At 42.7% G+C, this 16,683-nt stretch overlaps 1 protein-coding gene across 6 annotated transcripts in view; it reads left to right on the forward strand.

The window, feature by feature from the left end:
• The window catches only part of SEMA6A (semaphorin 6A), a 118,365-nt gene extending 103,738 nt beyond the window's left edge, over nt 1-14,627 (forward strand). For all 6 annotated transcript variants that reach the window (XM_064502336.1, XM_064502337.1, XM_064502340.1 and 3 more), the window contains one exon: nt 10,558-14,627. In XM_064502336.1, coding sequence (XP_064358406.1) covers nt 10,558-11,747 — 1,190 coding nt within the window. In that variant the 3' untranslated portion in view covers nt 11,748-14,627. The remainder of the gene's footprint in view (nt 1-10,557) is intronic.
• Nucleotides 14,628-16,683: the final 2,056 nt, after the last annotated feature.

Raw genomic sequence — 16,683 nt, forward strand, 5'->3', positions numbered from 1 at the left:
CTGCTTCAGACTCGTAGCAATTCCTTGGTCACTGATGTACTCAAAGGCAGATGAGGCTATAGGACCACAAGACGGAGAAAAACAATAAACCTAATATCAGATATGTATAAGCTTCTTTCTACCTACAGCCCCAGCACTCCAAGTATTTCTACAAGAAGCAGTCCTGTCTTTTACTGAACCCTGGGAACATGTTTTAATTCTTAAATCCAGGTCTTCTGACTGAACTTGCAATGTTCATGAGTATTGCAGAAATGAATTAATCCACAGTGTTCATTTTCTGTCACAGCATATACAGCGCTGGGATTTGAATGACCGAACTGATTTGATTCTTTCCTCTTTATAAGAGCAGAGCTAACACGCAGTACAGCAATATTCCCAACATGCACCAGCGGCCCAACAGTGGGCAGGAGGACCATCGCAAAGAAGGAAGGTCTATGTAAATGAGTAAACATTGTTGGCTTGGTCACGTAGTTGTTTGACAGCTTAATAATTCTTTCCAAGGACCTCGGGGAATAGGATATATAGGGCACAGTCTTATTATTTAAATGTCCTAGATGTTTAATAGATGGCTCTTTTGTTAGTTCAACTATGACGTGTTCAGTTACACAAGTAGCTTAAAACTAGCATTTCCATTTTTGTATCTTTAAAGAAGGTTGGAGCTGATTAAATAATTTGTGGTTTTTGGCCGTATACATAATGTTTGAAAATTAGCCCCACTTCTTCCATAAGGCTGCCTTGAGTTTTAGTCTGCTAAGCAGAGCTGCTTATGTTGACATTCAGCAAACTTGACTTTTCCCTCTTGTGCAGAGAGGCCATAGTTCAAAACGGGCTGTAAGAAAAGAGACGGAAAGCCACGGAATTTCTCAGTGACAGCTTTGCTTTCCCTGATGCTGTACATAAAAACTGCTTCCAGAAAGGCACTGGGCTGCCCAGAATACATAATGCCCACACTAGAAAAAAAAAATACACCATTTGTTCTGTGCCATCAGAGGAGCTCCATGCAGTGAAATGGGAACTGCAGAGATGAGAGATTCACATTACAGGCTACAACAACTTCTCTGGTGCCCTGAAATCATGCATATTCAACAAAACATATGTAAATCTGGTTTAACCCAGCTGTGAAAGATCCCCTGAAGTAAACTAATAAAGAGCAGCTGGATATGTTTAAGCTCATCCTAGGCAGAGTAGAAAGGTCCTAAAATGTGTACTGAGATTCTTTTACGTCACCAGAGGAAATGCAGCAGACTTTAAAGGAAACTTGTATTTTAAGATGCAAAGCAGCATAAAGTTTGCCTCTGCTGAGACGAGCTACAAAAGAATTAATTTTCCTTGACATTTGGATTTTATACATCTCATTTTAACTACTGCAAATGCCTGTGTTTTACTTTTTATAAGGGACCTGCTGCATCTGCCTATTGTCCATCACACACAGACATCTAAAATTATCATTGCTCACTGGGAAAGGGTGAGAGGTGACAGAAAGTATTCAAATCAGGAAAGTTCAAAATGAACAGCCACTGAGTACCACCTACCAGTGGGAGAAAGGTTGTCAAGCACTTTCTAGTGCAGGAGCTGGCCTTGAGTCTAGCCACTGGGACAAATTAAATTGGGCTGGCTGCAGGACTATAATCTCTCTTATTGTTATATAATAAATCCAGGAAGTTGTGTATCTCAAACCTCTCATACCTGCAAATTTACTAAATTGGTTTATTTACAAAGATGCTGCTTACAGATATCAAGCATTATTTAAAAGCTCTGCAAGCTTACTTGCAGTTTTTTTCAGGTCTGCCTCCCTCTCATATTAAGGCAGGGTATGGGTTGTCTGAGCATGGAAGAACCTTTTGGAAGAGAGCTGCTTCTTTCTAGTCTCTCAGAATTCACAAGTGTGACCATAGTATAGGTATGTAAGGCCACCGTGACATGCAGAAAAATTAGATTGCATGCCCATTATTGAACTAAGAACAGGACACTGAAATCACTTTTGAGCAAGTTACTTTGAGGTTCATATGTCATCTCATATGGACACAGTGGTGTCATTTCTTTAAGCTATCTTGCTTAACCTATCTGGCTTATAAGAAACACAAGAATGAAGTCTTCCCATTGTGAGCAAAGCCACGTGTTGATCTCATCCTTGCTTAAGTTGCAACCCTCTTTGTTAATGGAGAGTCGTGTTTATAGTCATTCATCGAGAATGGGGAGAGGTAATGTAATTTGGACCAGTTCAGAGGAGAAGTAATAGCACCTTCAGGAATCAATCGATGAACCCATCCTTAAGTGATTGCTTCTGGAATCAGTCTGATGAAGGGCCAGAAAACCCTGACAGTGGCCTTTATGGCTGATCTGATTGCTTACATCCTTTTCAGGCTTTGTTACGTGTTATTTCAGACATGTTATATATTGATTTTTCTTTTCATATTTTTAAAATACACTTCCTCCTCATCCCTGGGCCTCTTGTAACTTAATACTACTTCTGTACTAAATTCATTCTTCTCTTCAAACACATGCACCCTCTTTTTCTGTTGCTGGGTATCTCAGACTATTGGCTTGGGCAGTTGCCTTCGAGAGTCTTATGGAGGAATTTTTTTGGAGATGATCGCTCTCCCCTCTCAACATAGTCACACAAAACTTACATTTGCAGACCTTTACAAATCAACAGTACAGCTGTTAAAGGGGGTGGGGAGGAAGCATTTGCCAGCAGTTTTAACAGTGAGTTTTTGAGATGGTGTTTTTTCTAACTGAAAAGAGAGTCCAGAAAAATAGTTAGCAGGGAGAATTGCACTGAACCAGCAGAACAAGCTCCTGCTAGCCAGGAGGAAGATGAAGGAGATGGGTTGCTTGCTTGTTTCAGCAAAGTAGAAGTTCCAGTGAAGTGTCAAACATCAAATCATTGGATTCTAATGCAGTTGTTTTGCATGAAGACCTTGAAATTACTGTTTGAAGAAAAGCAATGAGATAAGGTCTCAGAAATGCATGGGAGACTCTGCTTATTCCTGAATTTGCCGTCACTTTAAATCTTTAAATCTGTGTGTCCAGTCTAACTTCCTTTCTTTTTTTTTTTTTTTTTCCCCATTCCAACTCTTGGTTAAAAAGGAAGAAGAAAGCTTGGTAATACCTGAAGGGATTTTCCAGGTTGAAAGAGTCTCTTATCAGCATGAGACTGCGTGTAAACACAGTTCTAACACCTGGAGACACATGTTGAAAACGTATTCAGTGGTATTTAAAAAAGATATTCTGAAGCCTGTAAAAACCTCCATTCATAATGAGTTTATACCAGCATTCTCAGTTATCCCAAGTCTAAGGAGAGAGAGACGTACATGAGACAGAAAAGCTTGCTCTGAAAAAAGAAATGAACTGCAAGGTTTTCCCCTTAAACAACAATAACAAAGAAACTATGAGGCCTTGCGGAACTCTGACTTGTTTTGTGGAAAGTCCCAAGTGATTTTTGTAGTTGTTGGAGATAGGAGTGGGCTGATTCCTATTTAGCTAGAGAGGTGAAGTTTAAGTGAGCAATGGCACTCACTCCCTGACTGCTATTATGTGTGGTTTAGGCATAAATATTATCTTATTCCATAGTAGTCTTTCCCCCTACTTCCCTGCCAAAACATTTTTCATTTCCCACCTACTATGCTTGGATTTTTTTTTGTGCTACCATTTTGGATTATTACTGCACCGTCTGTTGCAGATGACTTCGGAAAACTAGAGTAGGACAGCTTATTGCAGAAATGATCACAGGGTGGTCTTGATGCATGTGGCATGTGGTCATCTTAGTGTCGAGGGTGCACCTCCTGAGGCCATCAGCCATTTCCAGAACAGAGGTGTCTTTGTATCCACCCTGTAGCTAACTGTAGTACTCAAACAAAAACCATTATATTTGGTGATAGGTACACACAGAAACTTGCAGTAATGGGACCAGATATTGCTCTCTGGCCTGCTCTTGTTATTCTCACCAACTTTAGCTTGGTTGTAAAAGAGAGCAGCATCTGGCCTATTGTATTACTAAAACAACCTCACATTAAGCTATTCAAACCAGGAAGGAGAGTCGTTTGTTTTTGTTCTTCAAGCAGTTGTGAGGGTTATAAGCTGGAATTTCAATTTGTGTTCACTGTAAAGCATACACCAGAACCTAGATTTAGAAGAATGTGACTGTGGGGCTTTTCTTGATATTTTGCCATCTCTATCCTTGATCACAGTTGAGACAAAGAAATTTAGGCTTCGACATGGGAGATTTCTCTTTATATTGCATGTGCTAAAAAGGATATAGCTCTTTTGTTGGATCTCTGGACACGAGGTCCCTTTCTGCAGATGCGTGTTAATTGTTGTTCTCCTGAGACAGGCACATTCATCCAAAACAGAAATAAGGAAGCTAGTGATCCAAGAGTAAATAAATATCCATATGGAACCTTTCCATTTTATAATGCTGCTTAGTCCTTGTTCAAAGTTATGATTTTGGTTCTTTGTTTAGTCATACGTGCACCATCTGGTGCTGATTACACTCCTGTGGAAGTTTGTACCAGCTTCAGCAGAATCAAAACCCTTAAGCACAGGTTAACAAGGATTCCTCAGATTTTCTTTTGTCTAATGCAGGGAACATGTGAAGGGCACTTTACTGCAAATCTCTTTCCAGGTAGACCTTTGATCAATACTTTTCAACTGCAACTTTTCAGCAGGTTTTGGGCCACTATCATTTGCTTCTGAGAAAATGAGTCAAAGCCTTTCAGAAGTCAAAGTGTGTCATCATTAATGATGTTTCCCCTTAAAAAGTAGGCCATTTATCTTGTTCAGGAAGGAAGTTTGGCTGGTTTAGTGTAATTTATTCTTGGCAATTTTACTTTGGCTTTTTTTATAATCACTTTATTATCCTTTAGATGCTCATAAAATTGATTGTTTAATCATTTGTTCTAATGTCATTCTCACTCTAAAAATTAGACTGACAGGTCTGTCATTTGCTAGGTCCTCCCTTTGGCCCAGCTCAAAGACAGATAATATGTTTGTCCTTTTCCAGAACTCTTGATTCTCGTACTTCCTCCAGCATTCTCCCAGATATTCCAGAGTCTAGAGCTTGCTTTGGCTCGTTCCTCATGTAGTCTGGGGTGAATTCCATTAGACACTTTGAAACATCAACATAATCTAAATATTCATGCTACTTTTCTTATGCTGGTCAGCGCTCCATTGCCCAATTTTGTTACATTTCTGATCACAGGTAAGAGTGGAGATTTTTGCTGAAGTGAAACAGGGAAAGCAGTAAATGCTCCAGTCTTGGTGTCTCTCATTTTTTGTCCTCCTTTATTGAAGTTTGCTGTTCTGACATCCGTTATCCTTATTCTGTTATGCTCGTGCTATGTATTCTTTCCTTTGTGATTATTTCATCCTAATTACATTTCTGCCCTCAACAGTTCTTTCCTATTAGAATTAGATGTAGCAGAAGATACCCAGAATAGCTTCATCAGCATTTTCATACAATAATACCTTCAGCGCAGAGCAAATCTTGTCATACTGCTTTTAAACAGGTATATAGGTAGAGTCCTAACCATTTTGAATACCTTTGTTAGTTGCTCAAGAGGAGAAACCTCATCTCCTTCCTCCTTATGATTATCTAGTCTACAGTTAATCTATACCATTGTATCACCCCTGTTCTTTTCTTTTCTCTTTTATCTTCACCCACATTCAGTAAGTAAGTCTGCTTCTCATCTTGTTGCAGAACTTCAGAAAAAGTATATGCATTATTGACATAAAATTGAACATCTCCTTGCTTTTTCCCCAGCTATCCTTAGTGAACAAGCTAGATCAATATTCTGGTCTTTGATTTATCCAAGCATTAACTCATGACAGAACTGAAACACTTTGAAGGTTTGAAAACATTTTTCTTAATGTCCTCTCAACCAAGGTACTTGTCCGTACCTTACTGACAAGTTCTGCCAGAAGAAAGAATGAGTCATATACAGCAGAATAATACAATGCCATGTCAGGTCTTCTCTCTCATTAGTTGAGTAAGAAGAGAGGATTTTGCATGTTCCAGACTGTGACAATACAGGGCATACAGTCTAAGAAAATGAATGAGGATGTTTGGAGATGCAGAAAAAAGGACCTGGGATAGCATTACCGGAAGTCGGTGGAACAGGAGGATGGATCAGGTCATCTGTGAGAAGCAGAACAGCCATGAAAAGTGGAGGATATCAGGTGACTAGCCTGGCTCTTTTGGTAGCCAGAGATAGTAGTACATCACATGTGAGAAGACCACGGAGTAGTAAGCCCAGCTGTGATTTGCAACGGACAGAGCTGGACTTAACTAGAAAACTTCAAGGAGATATATAAGTGTCAGCATGTTTGTGGCATTAGCTACATATAAGGTCGGATCCTCGCAGGTGCAAAGTTTTAACCTCATTTGTCTTTGAAGCTTGTTGAGTTTTACTATGACTGTTACTACTAGACTGTTCCCAAGTGTAGTGTTCATACAGGTAATTCTGTAAACAAGATCCATTTCCAGAGACTGCAGGTTATTATCTATGGTGATATGTCTCCATAAACTACAGAAAATAGTGAAGAGCATATATGAAAAATCCAAACCACATAAAATCAAATGTTATGTATTTTCACATTTGGAAAGAACAAGTTGCAAAGAGCAAAGTGCTAAACAGAATATTATAAAAGTAGAATTGTTTTATTCAGAATAATTGTTTTATTGTTCATGATAAAAATATCATAACAATATCTATATCAATCATATTTTACGGTTTGGTTCAATACCATTTTATGCAGCCAGCCCAGTCAGTTTTCCAATTTATAATGTGTAAGAAAGATGTCAGAAAACATATAGCAATAAGACTTTTCAATAACAGATGTTCCTCAAAGCTGGGGGTCTGAATAATTTGTACTTTATTTGACTTTTAAAAAGGTTGGGTCTACATTTTTCCCATGAGTTTTTCCATTTATTTTAGTTCTTTGAATAATGAATGCTAATGAATGATGCTGGACTGAGCCTAGGCGACTGCACTTTTTCTTTGCGAACTGCAGGATATGTAGAAGCACACACAGTGCAGGTTGTAAAGCGACACAAACACTGTTTGTTTGCTTCCAAACTGGCACATTTTGGGGGCATAATTGGGATCACACACTCGCTTATTCATCCTAGTCTGTGAAGGCAATTACTAACAATGCTAACAATTTTGGATGTTGATTGACATCAACTGTGATTGTCAGCCTATTTCACATTAGATTTTTCCCCCACTATGGTCTTGATAGTAGGTTGTTGAACATTCCTCATACTTTTTCATTACTTCATTTTATCTGCTCCATAAACATTATTAATGCAGGATCAAATCTTGCCCATCTTACATCATTTGATTTAAATTAAAGTTGTTGGGATTGCTTACATAAGTAAAGACACTTGGATGTAATCCATGATAAAAATAAATTATCTAATTAGCCTGACATTGTGTCCAGGGAGGATTCCCTTGCCTAGAGCAAAGCCACTAATGTTATATATCCTTTAATCTATTATATGTTATAGAAAACATCATGCACTTCAGGAAGTTTTGGGCTCAAGAGGAACTAGCTGGAGTCAGGCTGTTTGAAGGCCCTCATAAATTTCTGTTCATAAAACATGTGCAGGATGAGCTACATAATTTCAGCTACCCTTGTGTTGAATACACATGATCACTCAGTCTGCATTGTGTGGTAATTTTGTAATGCAAGTTTGAATAAGTCAGTCCATTGGTAATGTAAAACTGATTGCAAGGTCTCATGTTGTTTTTGCTTGTAGTGATGCTGGCTTGCGTTTTACATGCTACCATCCGTAGACTAGGACTTGGCCTAAGGTTCAAAGCTGAGCAGGGAGAACAACCTCAACCTCACTTAGCCAGTAGAAAGCGTGAGGAATGGAACATCCATCCATGCATATTAGTTTAACACTGAGCTCCAAGTAGGTTGGGTGAGCTTCCTGAGTGCATACTGCCTATTCTGCTGTAATCCCTTCCTAGAAAGAAGTAGAAAAGAAAGAGAGAAACCTCTCTCTCAGTGACTGGGCACTTAGCTTTCATCCCATGTGGGGATTAGAGCAACATTCCCATACCTTAGGTCATATGGGTTCCAAGTTCCTCTGCAAAACTAGGCAGAGTGGCTTTTTGAACACAAGGCTGCTGTTTTCTACCTCTGTGCCACATCTGCAAATGATGACTAAAATGGAAAAATACATAAGCTAGGAGAAGTCCTGTCCGTCCTCTTGGGCCATGGATAGCTTGTACATGCTTCCAGATACAGAGATCCTTAAGGACTGTAAGTATTTCCACAATTAGGTGGGCATAGGGCAGGGATTTCGAAAGTCTTTGTTATTCAAAAACCATTGGACTTAAGTGCTGAAAGTGGCATTTCTCTGAGAGGTTTATGCACATGAAGTTAGGCTCTGTAAGTTGAAGCTTTCCTTAACTTCATGCCCAGCAAGGCATTTCTGGACAAGACTTAAGATTTCCCTGACCATCCCAGCCATCCATTCAAGATTTTCAATTTCTGATTCTCCAGCTAATGGCTGCAGACAGTTTTACAAGCGTGAATAAATTTGGTCTCAAAATGCTGGAGAGTCAGGCATGTAAATATCAGCTGCCCTAGGGCCATAGGAGACCAAGCCTATGCAGTGAAATGCAGTTCCTACTAATTGTGCTTTAATCACTAGACCGTGCTTCTTGTCTATATAAAGCAACATTGTCTGTGGATTTAAATTACAGGGCTGGATTCTGCTGCCTTGTGTTAAGTGCTCAAGGCAAAGAATAGAAAAATCTGCCTCTTAAAAAGCTGCTAGGCTTTAAAGAAGGATACCCACAGAATCATTTAATTTGAAGATTTGTTCTACTCATATATTGTTTTCTGAGGTTTATTTTCTTCCCGTTACTCTTTTGCTGTTAAGACTTTTATATGAATGCAGGATCTTAGTTTCTTAAGGGGTCATCTGCTCTTGCTATTTTTTCTCCTTGTGAAATCATAATCCTCTATTTGTCACTGCACAATAATTTCCATGGCAACCAGCTGTGATGTCACAAGCAGGGGATTACGATTTCAAAAGCTGTTCTGCTTTTAAATATAAAGTTCCTATGCTGTATGCAAATATCACTTGTCCACCAAAATGCTATAATTACATAGAGACAGAAAAATATGCTATAGAAGCAATACTGTATCTAGACAGAATACTTATCCCAGGTTTCTGTAAGCCAGTGGCAACTTTTCAATGGTCTTTTAACATAGTTTGCTGAGGAGTATTTTGCATTTGGTTTTAATTCCGGGCCACTAATACCTTGTCTGCCAAATACATAAAAAGACATTATTCCAGAAAGAGCTGATTTATGACATGAAAGATTTGTATCTTCCCAAAGTCTCAAGAGGGCCTTTGAGGTACATTTTCTGTCTTGCTGTCTCTCCTGTAATAAGAACATGGTCTACATTTCTTCCGAGCTTGTGGGGCTTTTAATGCCCTTGCATTTGCACACTCTCTGGAGAAGAGAGTGGAGCAGACACTCCTTCAGCTCCTTGTCAGGCACTGACTGCTCTCCGTTCAGCAGAACAGAAGAACAAAAACAGAAATGAAAAAAGCAAACTAGATGCTCTGCACTCATATTTCATTAACGCTGCTGGCTTAGTGCATAACTATGTCAGAAAAACAACTTTCTTCAGAAATTCAGGGTGTTGATTAATGCTCTGTTAGAGACTTCACATTGCAGAGATGTACTCTGCCAAAGATGCCTTCTCTGATAGTGAATGCTAGCAGGGCCAAGTAAGACTATACAGTAATCTCTGAACTCAGCATGGGGCCACAAAATGAGCCCCTCATGGTCAGAGCTTTCAGCTGAAAAAGCATAAGCTTCAGCACAGAGGTCAACCTGTTCACCTATCCAGAACAAGAGAGAGCTTTTAAAACTAAACTAGCAAAGACAACTGAAATCTAGAAGGTGCAATATGTTTCAGCACTGTCCTCTCTCTTTGGTAGTTATTCAGGCATCCTCCTGAAGCTCAGGCATGTGACACTGACTTTTAAAACACATGACAATGGTAACAGACTGACGAGGAGAGAAAGAAGCCTGAAACAACGTGGGATGCTCTTTTCTGATAGTTGTAGAGCTTCTGTCTCCTTGATTTTTTTCAATGTGAACGATTAACAGTAGTAAAGATTAGATTATATTAGCTGAGGGGAGAGATCAGATGGAGGGGGTGGAGGAATGAGCAGTACAGCAGAGGAGAAGAAATAATAGCCCTGACCCTCTTGAAGTCAGGGGGAATTTGCCCAGGCCTGGGGCTTCAAACTGATTGCAGCTTCTGTGAGTGATTTTTCCCTCCCCTCCTCAATGTTGTAGTGTGCAACACTAGATCTGAATGCTGCAGTGAAAGCCCAGTGCTGCTCATGTGAGACCTCTCTGGGAGGTACAGTAAGTCTCTAAATTTGGGCAAGCTTATAAAAAAATCACCTTGCAAAATGCAAATGAATCTCCCAGGTGCTGCCTTTGAATGGAGCAGCTAATGATAAGTAGCGTTTCCCTGTCCTTGGCTTGTTTAACCACTGTGTGCTGTTTATTGCAGGAGTGATTCGTGAGAGTTATCTGAAGGGTCATGATCAGCTGGTGCCGGTCACCCTGTTGGCCATTGCAGTTATTCTTGCTTTTGTCATGGGGGCCATCTTTTCGGGAATCATAGTGTACTGCATCTGTGACCATCGCCGCAGAGACGTGGCTGTTGTGCAGAGGAAGGAGAAGGAGCTGACCCACTCCCGCCGCGGCTCCATGAGCAGTGTTACCAAGCTCAGTGGCCTCTTTGGAGATGCTCAGTCCAAGGAGCCAAAGCCTGAAGCTATCCTCACACCTCTGATGCACAATGGCAAACTGGCTACTCCAGGCAGCACTGCCAAAATGTTAATCAAAGCCGACCAACACCATCTGGACTTGGCCGCCCTGCCAACCCCTGAGTCTACTCCAACCCTGCAACAGAAGAGGAAGCCCAACCGTGGCAGCAGGGAATGGGAAAGAAACCAGAACCTCATCAACGCCTGCACAAAAGATATTCCCCCAATGGCCTCACCTGTGATCCCGACTGACCTGCCACTCAGGGCTTCTCCTAGCCACATTCCCAGTGTGGTGGTCCTGCCCATTTCCCAGCAAGGCTACCAGCACGAATATGTTGATCAGCCGAAAATGAGTGATGTGGCTCAGATGGCTGTGGAGGACCAGAACGCCACCCTTGAGTACAAAACCATCAAGGACCATCTCAGTAGCAAAAGCCCGAACCATGGGGTTAACCTGGTGGAAAATCTCGACAGCATGCCACCAAAAGTACCCCAACGGGAAGCTTCCCTGGGGCCCCCAAGCACCTCTCTGTCTCAGAGTGGGCTGAGCAAGCGGCTGGAAATGCACTCCTCTGCTTACAGTGTGGACTACAAGAGAAACTACCCTACGAACTCGCTCACGAGAAGTCACCAGACGTCGACTCTCAAAAGAAATAATACTAACTCCTCTAATTCGTCCCATCTCTCCCGAAATCAGAGCTTCGGCAGGGGCGACAACCCCCCGCCTGCCCCGCAGCGAGTGGACTCTATACAAGTCCACGCTGCTCAGGCACAGGCCGTGACTGTATCTAGACAGCCTAGTCTCACTGCATACAACTCGCTGACGAGGTCGGGGTTGAAACGTACGCCCTCGCTAAAGCCAGACGTACCTCCCAAACCTTCCTTTGCCCCGCTCTCCACATCCATGAAGCCCAATGATGCATGTACATAATCACAGTGGGGTGTGGGGGGGGAGAACAGCAATTAAGCAGAGGTTGCCCTTGAAAGCCAGTGTTCTGCAACTGTATCGCTCACACCTCTGAGAAGATGGTTGTGCTAAGCTGAGGATGTGTTGATTCTGCTCTCTGGGAAAAGTGGAATATTTTTTTAAACCCGAGCCATATGATCCGTGGTTAGAGGTTTGCAATTGCAGGACTCGCCCCCACAACCCGCCAGTTCTTTGCTCAAAAGACTAACTCTCCATCACAAACATTGAGCCAAAAGCACACAGGTGAAAGATGACTGTGACATTTCACCCCCCCCAACTGCACAGTGCATTCCTGAACTGGGAAAGAGTGCTCTGAAAAGCAAAACAAACAATTAAAAACAAAAAAACAAGAAAATACAAAAAAAAATACAGAATCCATTGATAAAGCTAACTCTGACTTCTTAACAATGGCAGAAGTTTACTATGTGCAGGTACTGTGAAATGCCCATCAGTGTTACAGCCATTTGGTTATAGCAGTTAAATGCCATGTTGGGCAAACTATGTCGTAGATTTCTGCTACTCTTCTCTTTTAATGAATAACATGTGACTGTTAACGCAAGTAACTCCTATTATTTATTGTTCAACTTTTGTTTTTCCTAAGGAAATGACTTCTGCATATCATCCTATGAGCAGCTCTTCAGAGAAGTACATTGAAAGTTATACCTATTTAACGTGAAATCCATTAACTGGAGTAATTAAAACTCTTTTATTTTTCCAATAAATTCACTGAGTTAAATAAGATGGAGCTGGAATTCTGAACTTTGTGTTTGGGCTGTCTGATTAGCTGAAAAAAAAGGGGAATATTTATTTAAGTCTCTCAGTTAATGCGCTGGCTGGGCCTCTGACCTAAGACAGCACCAAACAAATCCCCCAAGTTCATAACTTCTAACTCAACTGCAAGAGAAACTCTTAAAAGCCGCACGTTTGTGCACCATTGCTATCAACATGGCTTTGTCAGTAGCTAATACTTTCTGTGAAGGCACCAGCTTGTGATGTGCCATCTCATTTCACCTTGCATGTGAGACGGCAAACAAAATCCACAAACGGTGTGAACTAGTTAATATGCCGGCTGTTACCATGCATAAATTATGGTCTTATCACACGGGTTTTTCGTGGGAATATATCTGTGAATAGCCTGTTTTCTTCCACATGTAAATTTGTGCCTTACACCCTCAGTTGTGTATAATTGTGAGCTGTAGTATGTAAAACCTTTTTCTTTTCCCCTTTGAATAACGCAAATATTTATTGATCCTCCCTCCTCCAAGCCCCCTCAAGAATTGGAGTAAAGACATTCAATTTGAAGAATGTAGTGGTTATTGTGATCACACCATGTCCCTCAAGAAATCAGGCTAGTGCCGTACCCTCCGATTCAGTTTGACTTTCTAGTCGTGCCAATTCTTCCCTCAAGCCCCCCCGCGAGCCGCGTCGCCGCGGAGGCGCTGCGCCCTGGGTGCCGGTTCTGCCTTCCCGCCTCGCTCTGCCCCCTCACGGCACGGCCGCGGGGCGGTGGGTGTCCCTGGGCAGCAGAGCGGCGACGTGCACCCGCGGCCCCCGGTCCCCTGGCTGGACACGGGCACAGGGCTCGGGCAGCTGGAGCAGGCAGGCGGGCTCCTGCTGCGGCTCCCTGCTGCCCGACAGCCGGCCGGAAGGATGCTGCATACACTTCTTTGGGGGAAATGACTTTTTTTTCCCCTTTTTTTCTTAGGTGTGGCTGTGCATGTAGCTAGCGTGCGTGTGTGTGTGTGCGTGCGCAGAGGGGGTGTCTGTGTGCGCGTGCAGGTGTGTAAGTTCTTTTCCGGTTTTCGAGTTTATGCACAAAGCTAGATTTGTTTTTAATCTGTTATAATAACTGTGTCAACATACTGTAGAAAAATGAGGGGGTTTGTTTCTGAGCTTTTTTTTTATATATATATCTACTGGACAGTATGTTCGAGTAAGGTGGTTGTTTTGTTTCAATTTTTTTTTTTAATTTTATACTTCATTTGTTTTTCAGGGTTTCGGTTTTGTTTCTGAATGACTGAAAAGAAAGATCTCAAGTCCGGTAGCTTGTAGATGGTATATAGAAAGTCTGGATGGTCTAGACCAAAGTGTGTAACAAGGGTGCTTGCATGTTCTTTCATTTCATCATGGCTTCTTTTATGAAACAGATTTGTTCACCCGTAGTGAACTATGCAGACTGGAATAGATAGATCTGTATCCAAAGCAATGTTGCTGTTTTTAATAAAAACAAACAAAAAAACCCTTTGAAAATAGTAGGTAGCAAGGTAATTTTTTTTTTTTTTTGTAAGAGCCAACTTGCAAAACCTTTTTACCGAGCGCCGAACCCCTCGAGTACCAAATGTGCAGAGCCCGTTGCTATTACGCAGCAAAGCATTCTGTCAACATGCAGAAATGAATAATCACTGCAACAGCTTGTACAGCGATCTGCCTTTGTAATACACAGCACGCCGGTCACTGGGCTGACCTTGAAACGCTCATTTTGTACTCAGTGGGTCTTCCGGTTTAGTCCTTCCCCAGCCCCCGTTCCCCTCCACCCTTCAGTGTGAGGGGCTCATAAACCTACGTGTGCCTTTGCTTTTCACCCTTGCTAGACACTGGTAGATACAACAGATTCGGATTCTCATTTGTTGTAAAGTTGTAAAATATTGTGATGTCACCAGTTTCCCTTCATTTCCATGTTCCCCCTAACATCTGATTCACAACTTAATGTATGTTGTAAAAAAAAAAAAAAAAAAAAAAAGAAAGAAAAAAAAAAAGCAAGAAAGGAAAAGAGAGAAGGAAAAGAAAAGGGGAAAGAAAAGCTCTTGATTACATAAGGTAATAAAACCAGACTGTTCTACCTTAGTTCTTGTGTCCTGGTTCTTTTGTTTCCATCATGATTTTTCTTTTCCTTCAAAACCTAAACAGATGTGATGCTGATCTTTGAAAGCAGGCTACAGTAAGAGAGAAACTTCTTTGTTATTTTCTGTCTCTTACAGAAGATGAACTTGACTTTAGAGTGAGGTGATGGTAATTAAAAATTGAATCACACATTTGCTCTCCCTCTATTCATATTCTGCATTTTCTTTTTATGAGCTTGTTCATCATCAAATATTTATGGCAGACTTGATAGTTTAAGAGATCAAGGCTGGGATTTAAGCACGCATGGTCCACCAAAATAGTTCATCATTCAGCTGTGACTTCTTCTCCATGTTTTACATATTAATAATGGGGGAGTCCGTGTTTTCTCCTAGCAGGCATAAATCTACTGCGCTTTGTAGGCCTGAGCTAGAGGATGTTGCCTGAAACTTTAATTTTGCAAGAAGATGGTAGTAAACAGATAAATAACAAAAGAGTATGTAATCCCTGGTCCCAGGAGTTAGTAAAACATGCCTGCATACTCTGCAGTAAATTTCGGTAAGTAAGTGCAGACCACTTACACAGAAGCATTAAAGTACAGCGAAACACGCAGTTACGTTAGTAACCAGGCTTGCTGGTTCTGGTTTGCAACGCGAGCTTTACGTCACGGGCTGCCCTGCGGTGCCAGCACACCTTACTGCAGCCCCGCAGCCCTGGCGTGCCGTTACGAGTGCGGCCCCGTCACCCACCTCACGCCGCCAATAACCCCAGCAACTGCTCAGCGGAAAGTAGTGATGTGCCAGCCTTCCTCACGGAGGAAGAGACCGTGGGTTTAACGAGGGCCCTCACGAAGCCTCGAGGCGCCCTCGTCAGTGGAAAGCGCAAGGCTCGCTCGCAGCTCCCAGCCCCCCTCTGTGCCTTGAAGGCCACCAGCCTTCCCTGCTGGGACATGCTAGAGCAGAGCGCTGCAGCCATCATTTTTCCAGCTTCGGTTCAGGGCCTTGCCCACAGGCGCATTTCCGTCGTCTTCTCAGGTGCGGGCTTCTCCCGGGCAAGGGCTGCCAGGCAGGCAGACGCGTGGCACGGACACAAGCGAGGCTGGCACGTGCTGATGTCTGCCAGGTCCCCCTGGGCACCGCGCAGTGTCCCACGGTGCTCACACCACCGCCGCCAACGTGCAGGCTCCTGCAGTCAGCGAGCAGCAAACAAAAAGCTCCCTAGGTACCCGGAGCTGTGTCGTCTTTTCAATCCAGCAGCTGAGTCTCTGTGGAGTTATTTTTGTTCAGTTTTGTTTAAAATGCTGCAAGTAAGCAGCACCTAGGGAAACTGTTCAAAAATTAAAGTTTCACACTGTTCCTCTATATCCAGTCACAGGCTGCTGGTTCTGATACTGGCACTCTTGCTCCCAATTCCTTACTGTTTGTTTGTTTGTTTGTTTGTTTCCCTCCTTTTTTTTTCATGTTAAATAATCCCAGGGCCTGCCGGACATATCCGTGAGCTGCGTGCTCTGTTTCCGGACAGTTTCTCAGTCGTTCCCAGCGACAGTGCTCGGCCTGGAGGAGAGAGACCAAGCGTCTCCAGCAGTGCTCGGACAAGCGGTGGCAATGGCCAACCCCTCGCAAAGCTCCTCCAGCTCCTGCCTGCCCAAGGCAGGGCACCGTAAACCCTGGGTGGGAAGGAGGGCGGGCGGGAAGGGGGATGCCTTGATGCATGAGCCGTGCGGGCTCTGTAACCGTGCTGCCCACAAATTGCTTCCCAAGCGAGGGGGCAAACCTAGCCCCTTAAAGCAATCTCCCTTCTCAATACTGCCCTGGATGTCTGGACGGCACAAAGCGGCCTCCGCACATCGCTCTCCATAGGGCCGACCCAGTACAGCAGCTCTGAGCAGGAGAGAGAGAGCTGCGCTCTGAGCTGTCTGACACGCCAAGGAGACCAGAAACCTACAGGAACCGCTGCTGCTGCCTGGCAGAAATCCCCTGCGTCCGTACAGGTCAAAGAGGAAGACACCCAGGAGAAGGCAGGGGTGCTTTGAGCAGTTTAATCAAGTTAATGGCACAGTACT

Source organism: Dromaius novaehollandiae, chromosome Z (genome assembly GCF_036370855.1).
Source record: "Dromaius novaehollandiae isolate bDroNov1 chromosome Z, bDroNov1.hap1, whole genome shotgun sequence".
NCBI lineage: Eukaryota > Metazoa > Chordata > Aves > Casuariiformes > Dromaiidae > Dromaius > Dromaius novaehollandiae.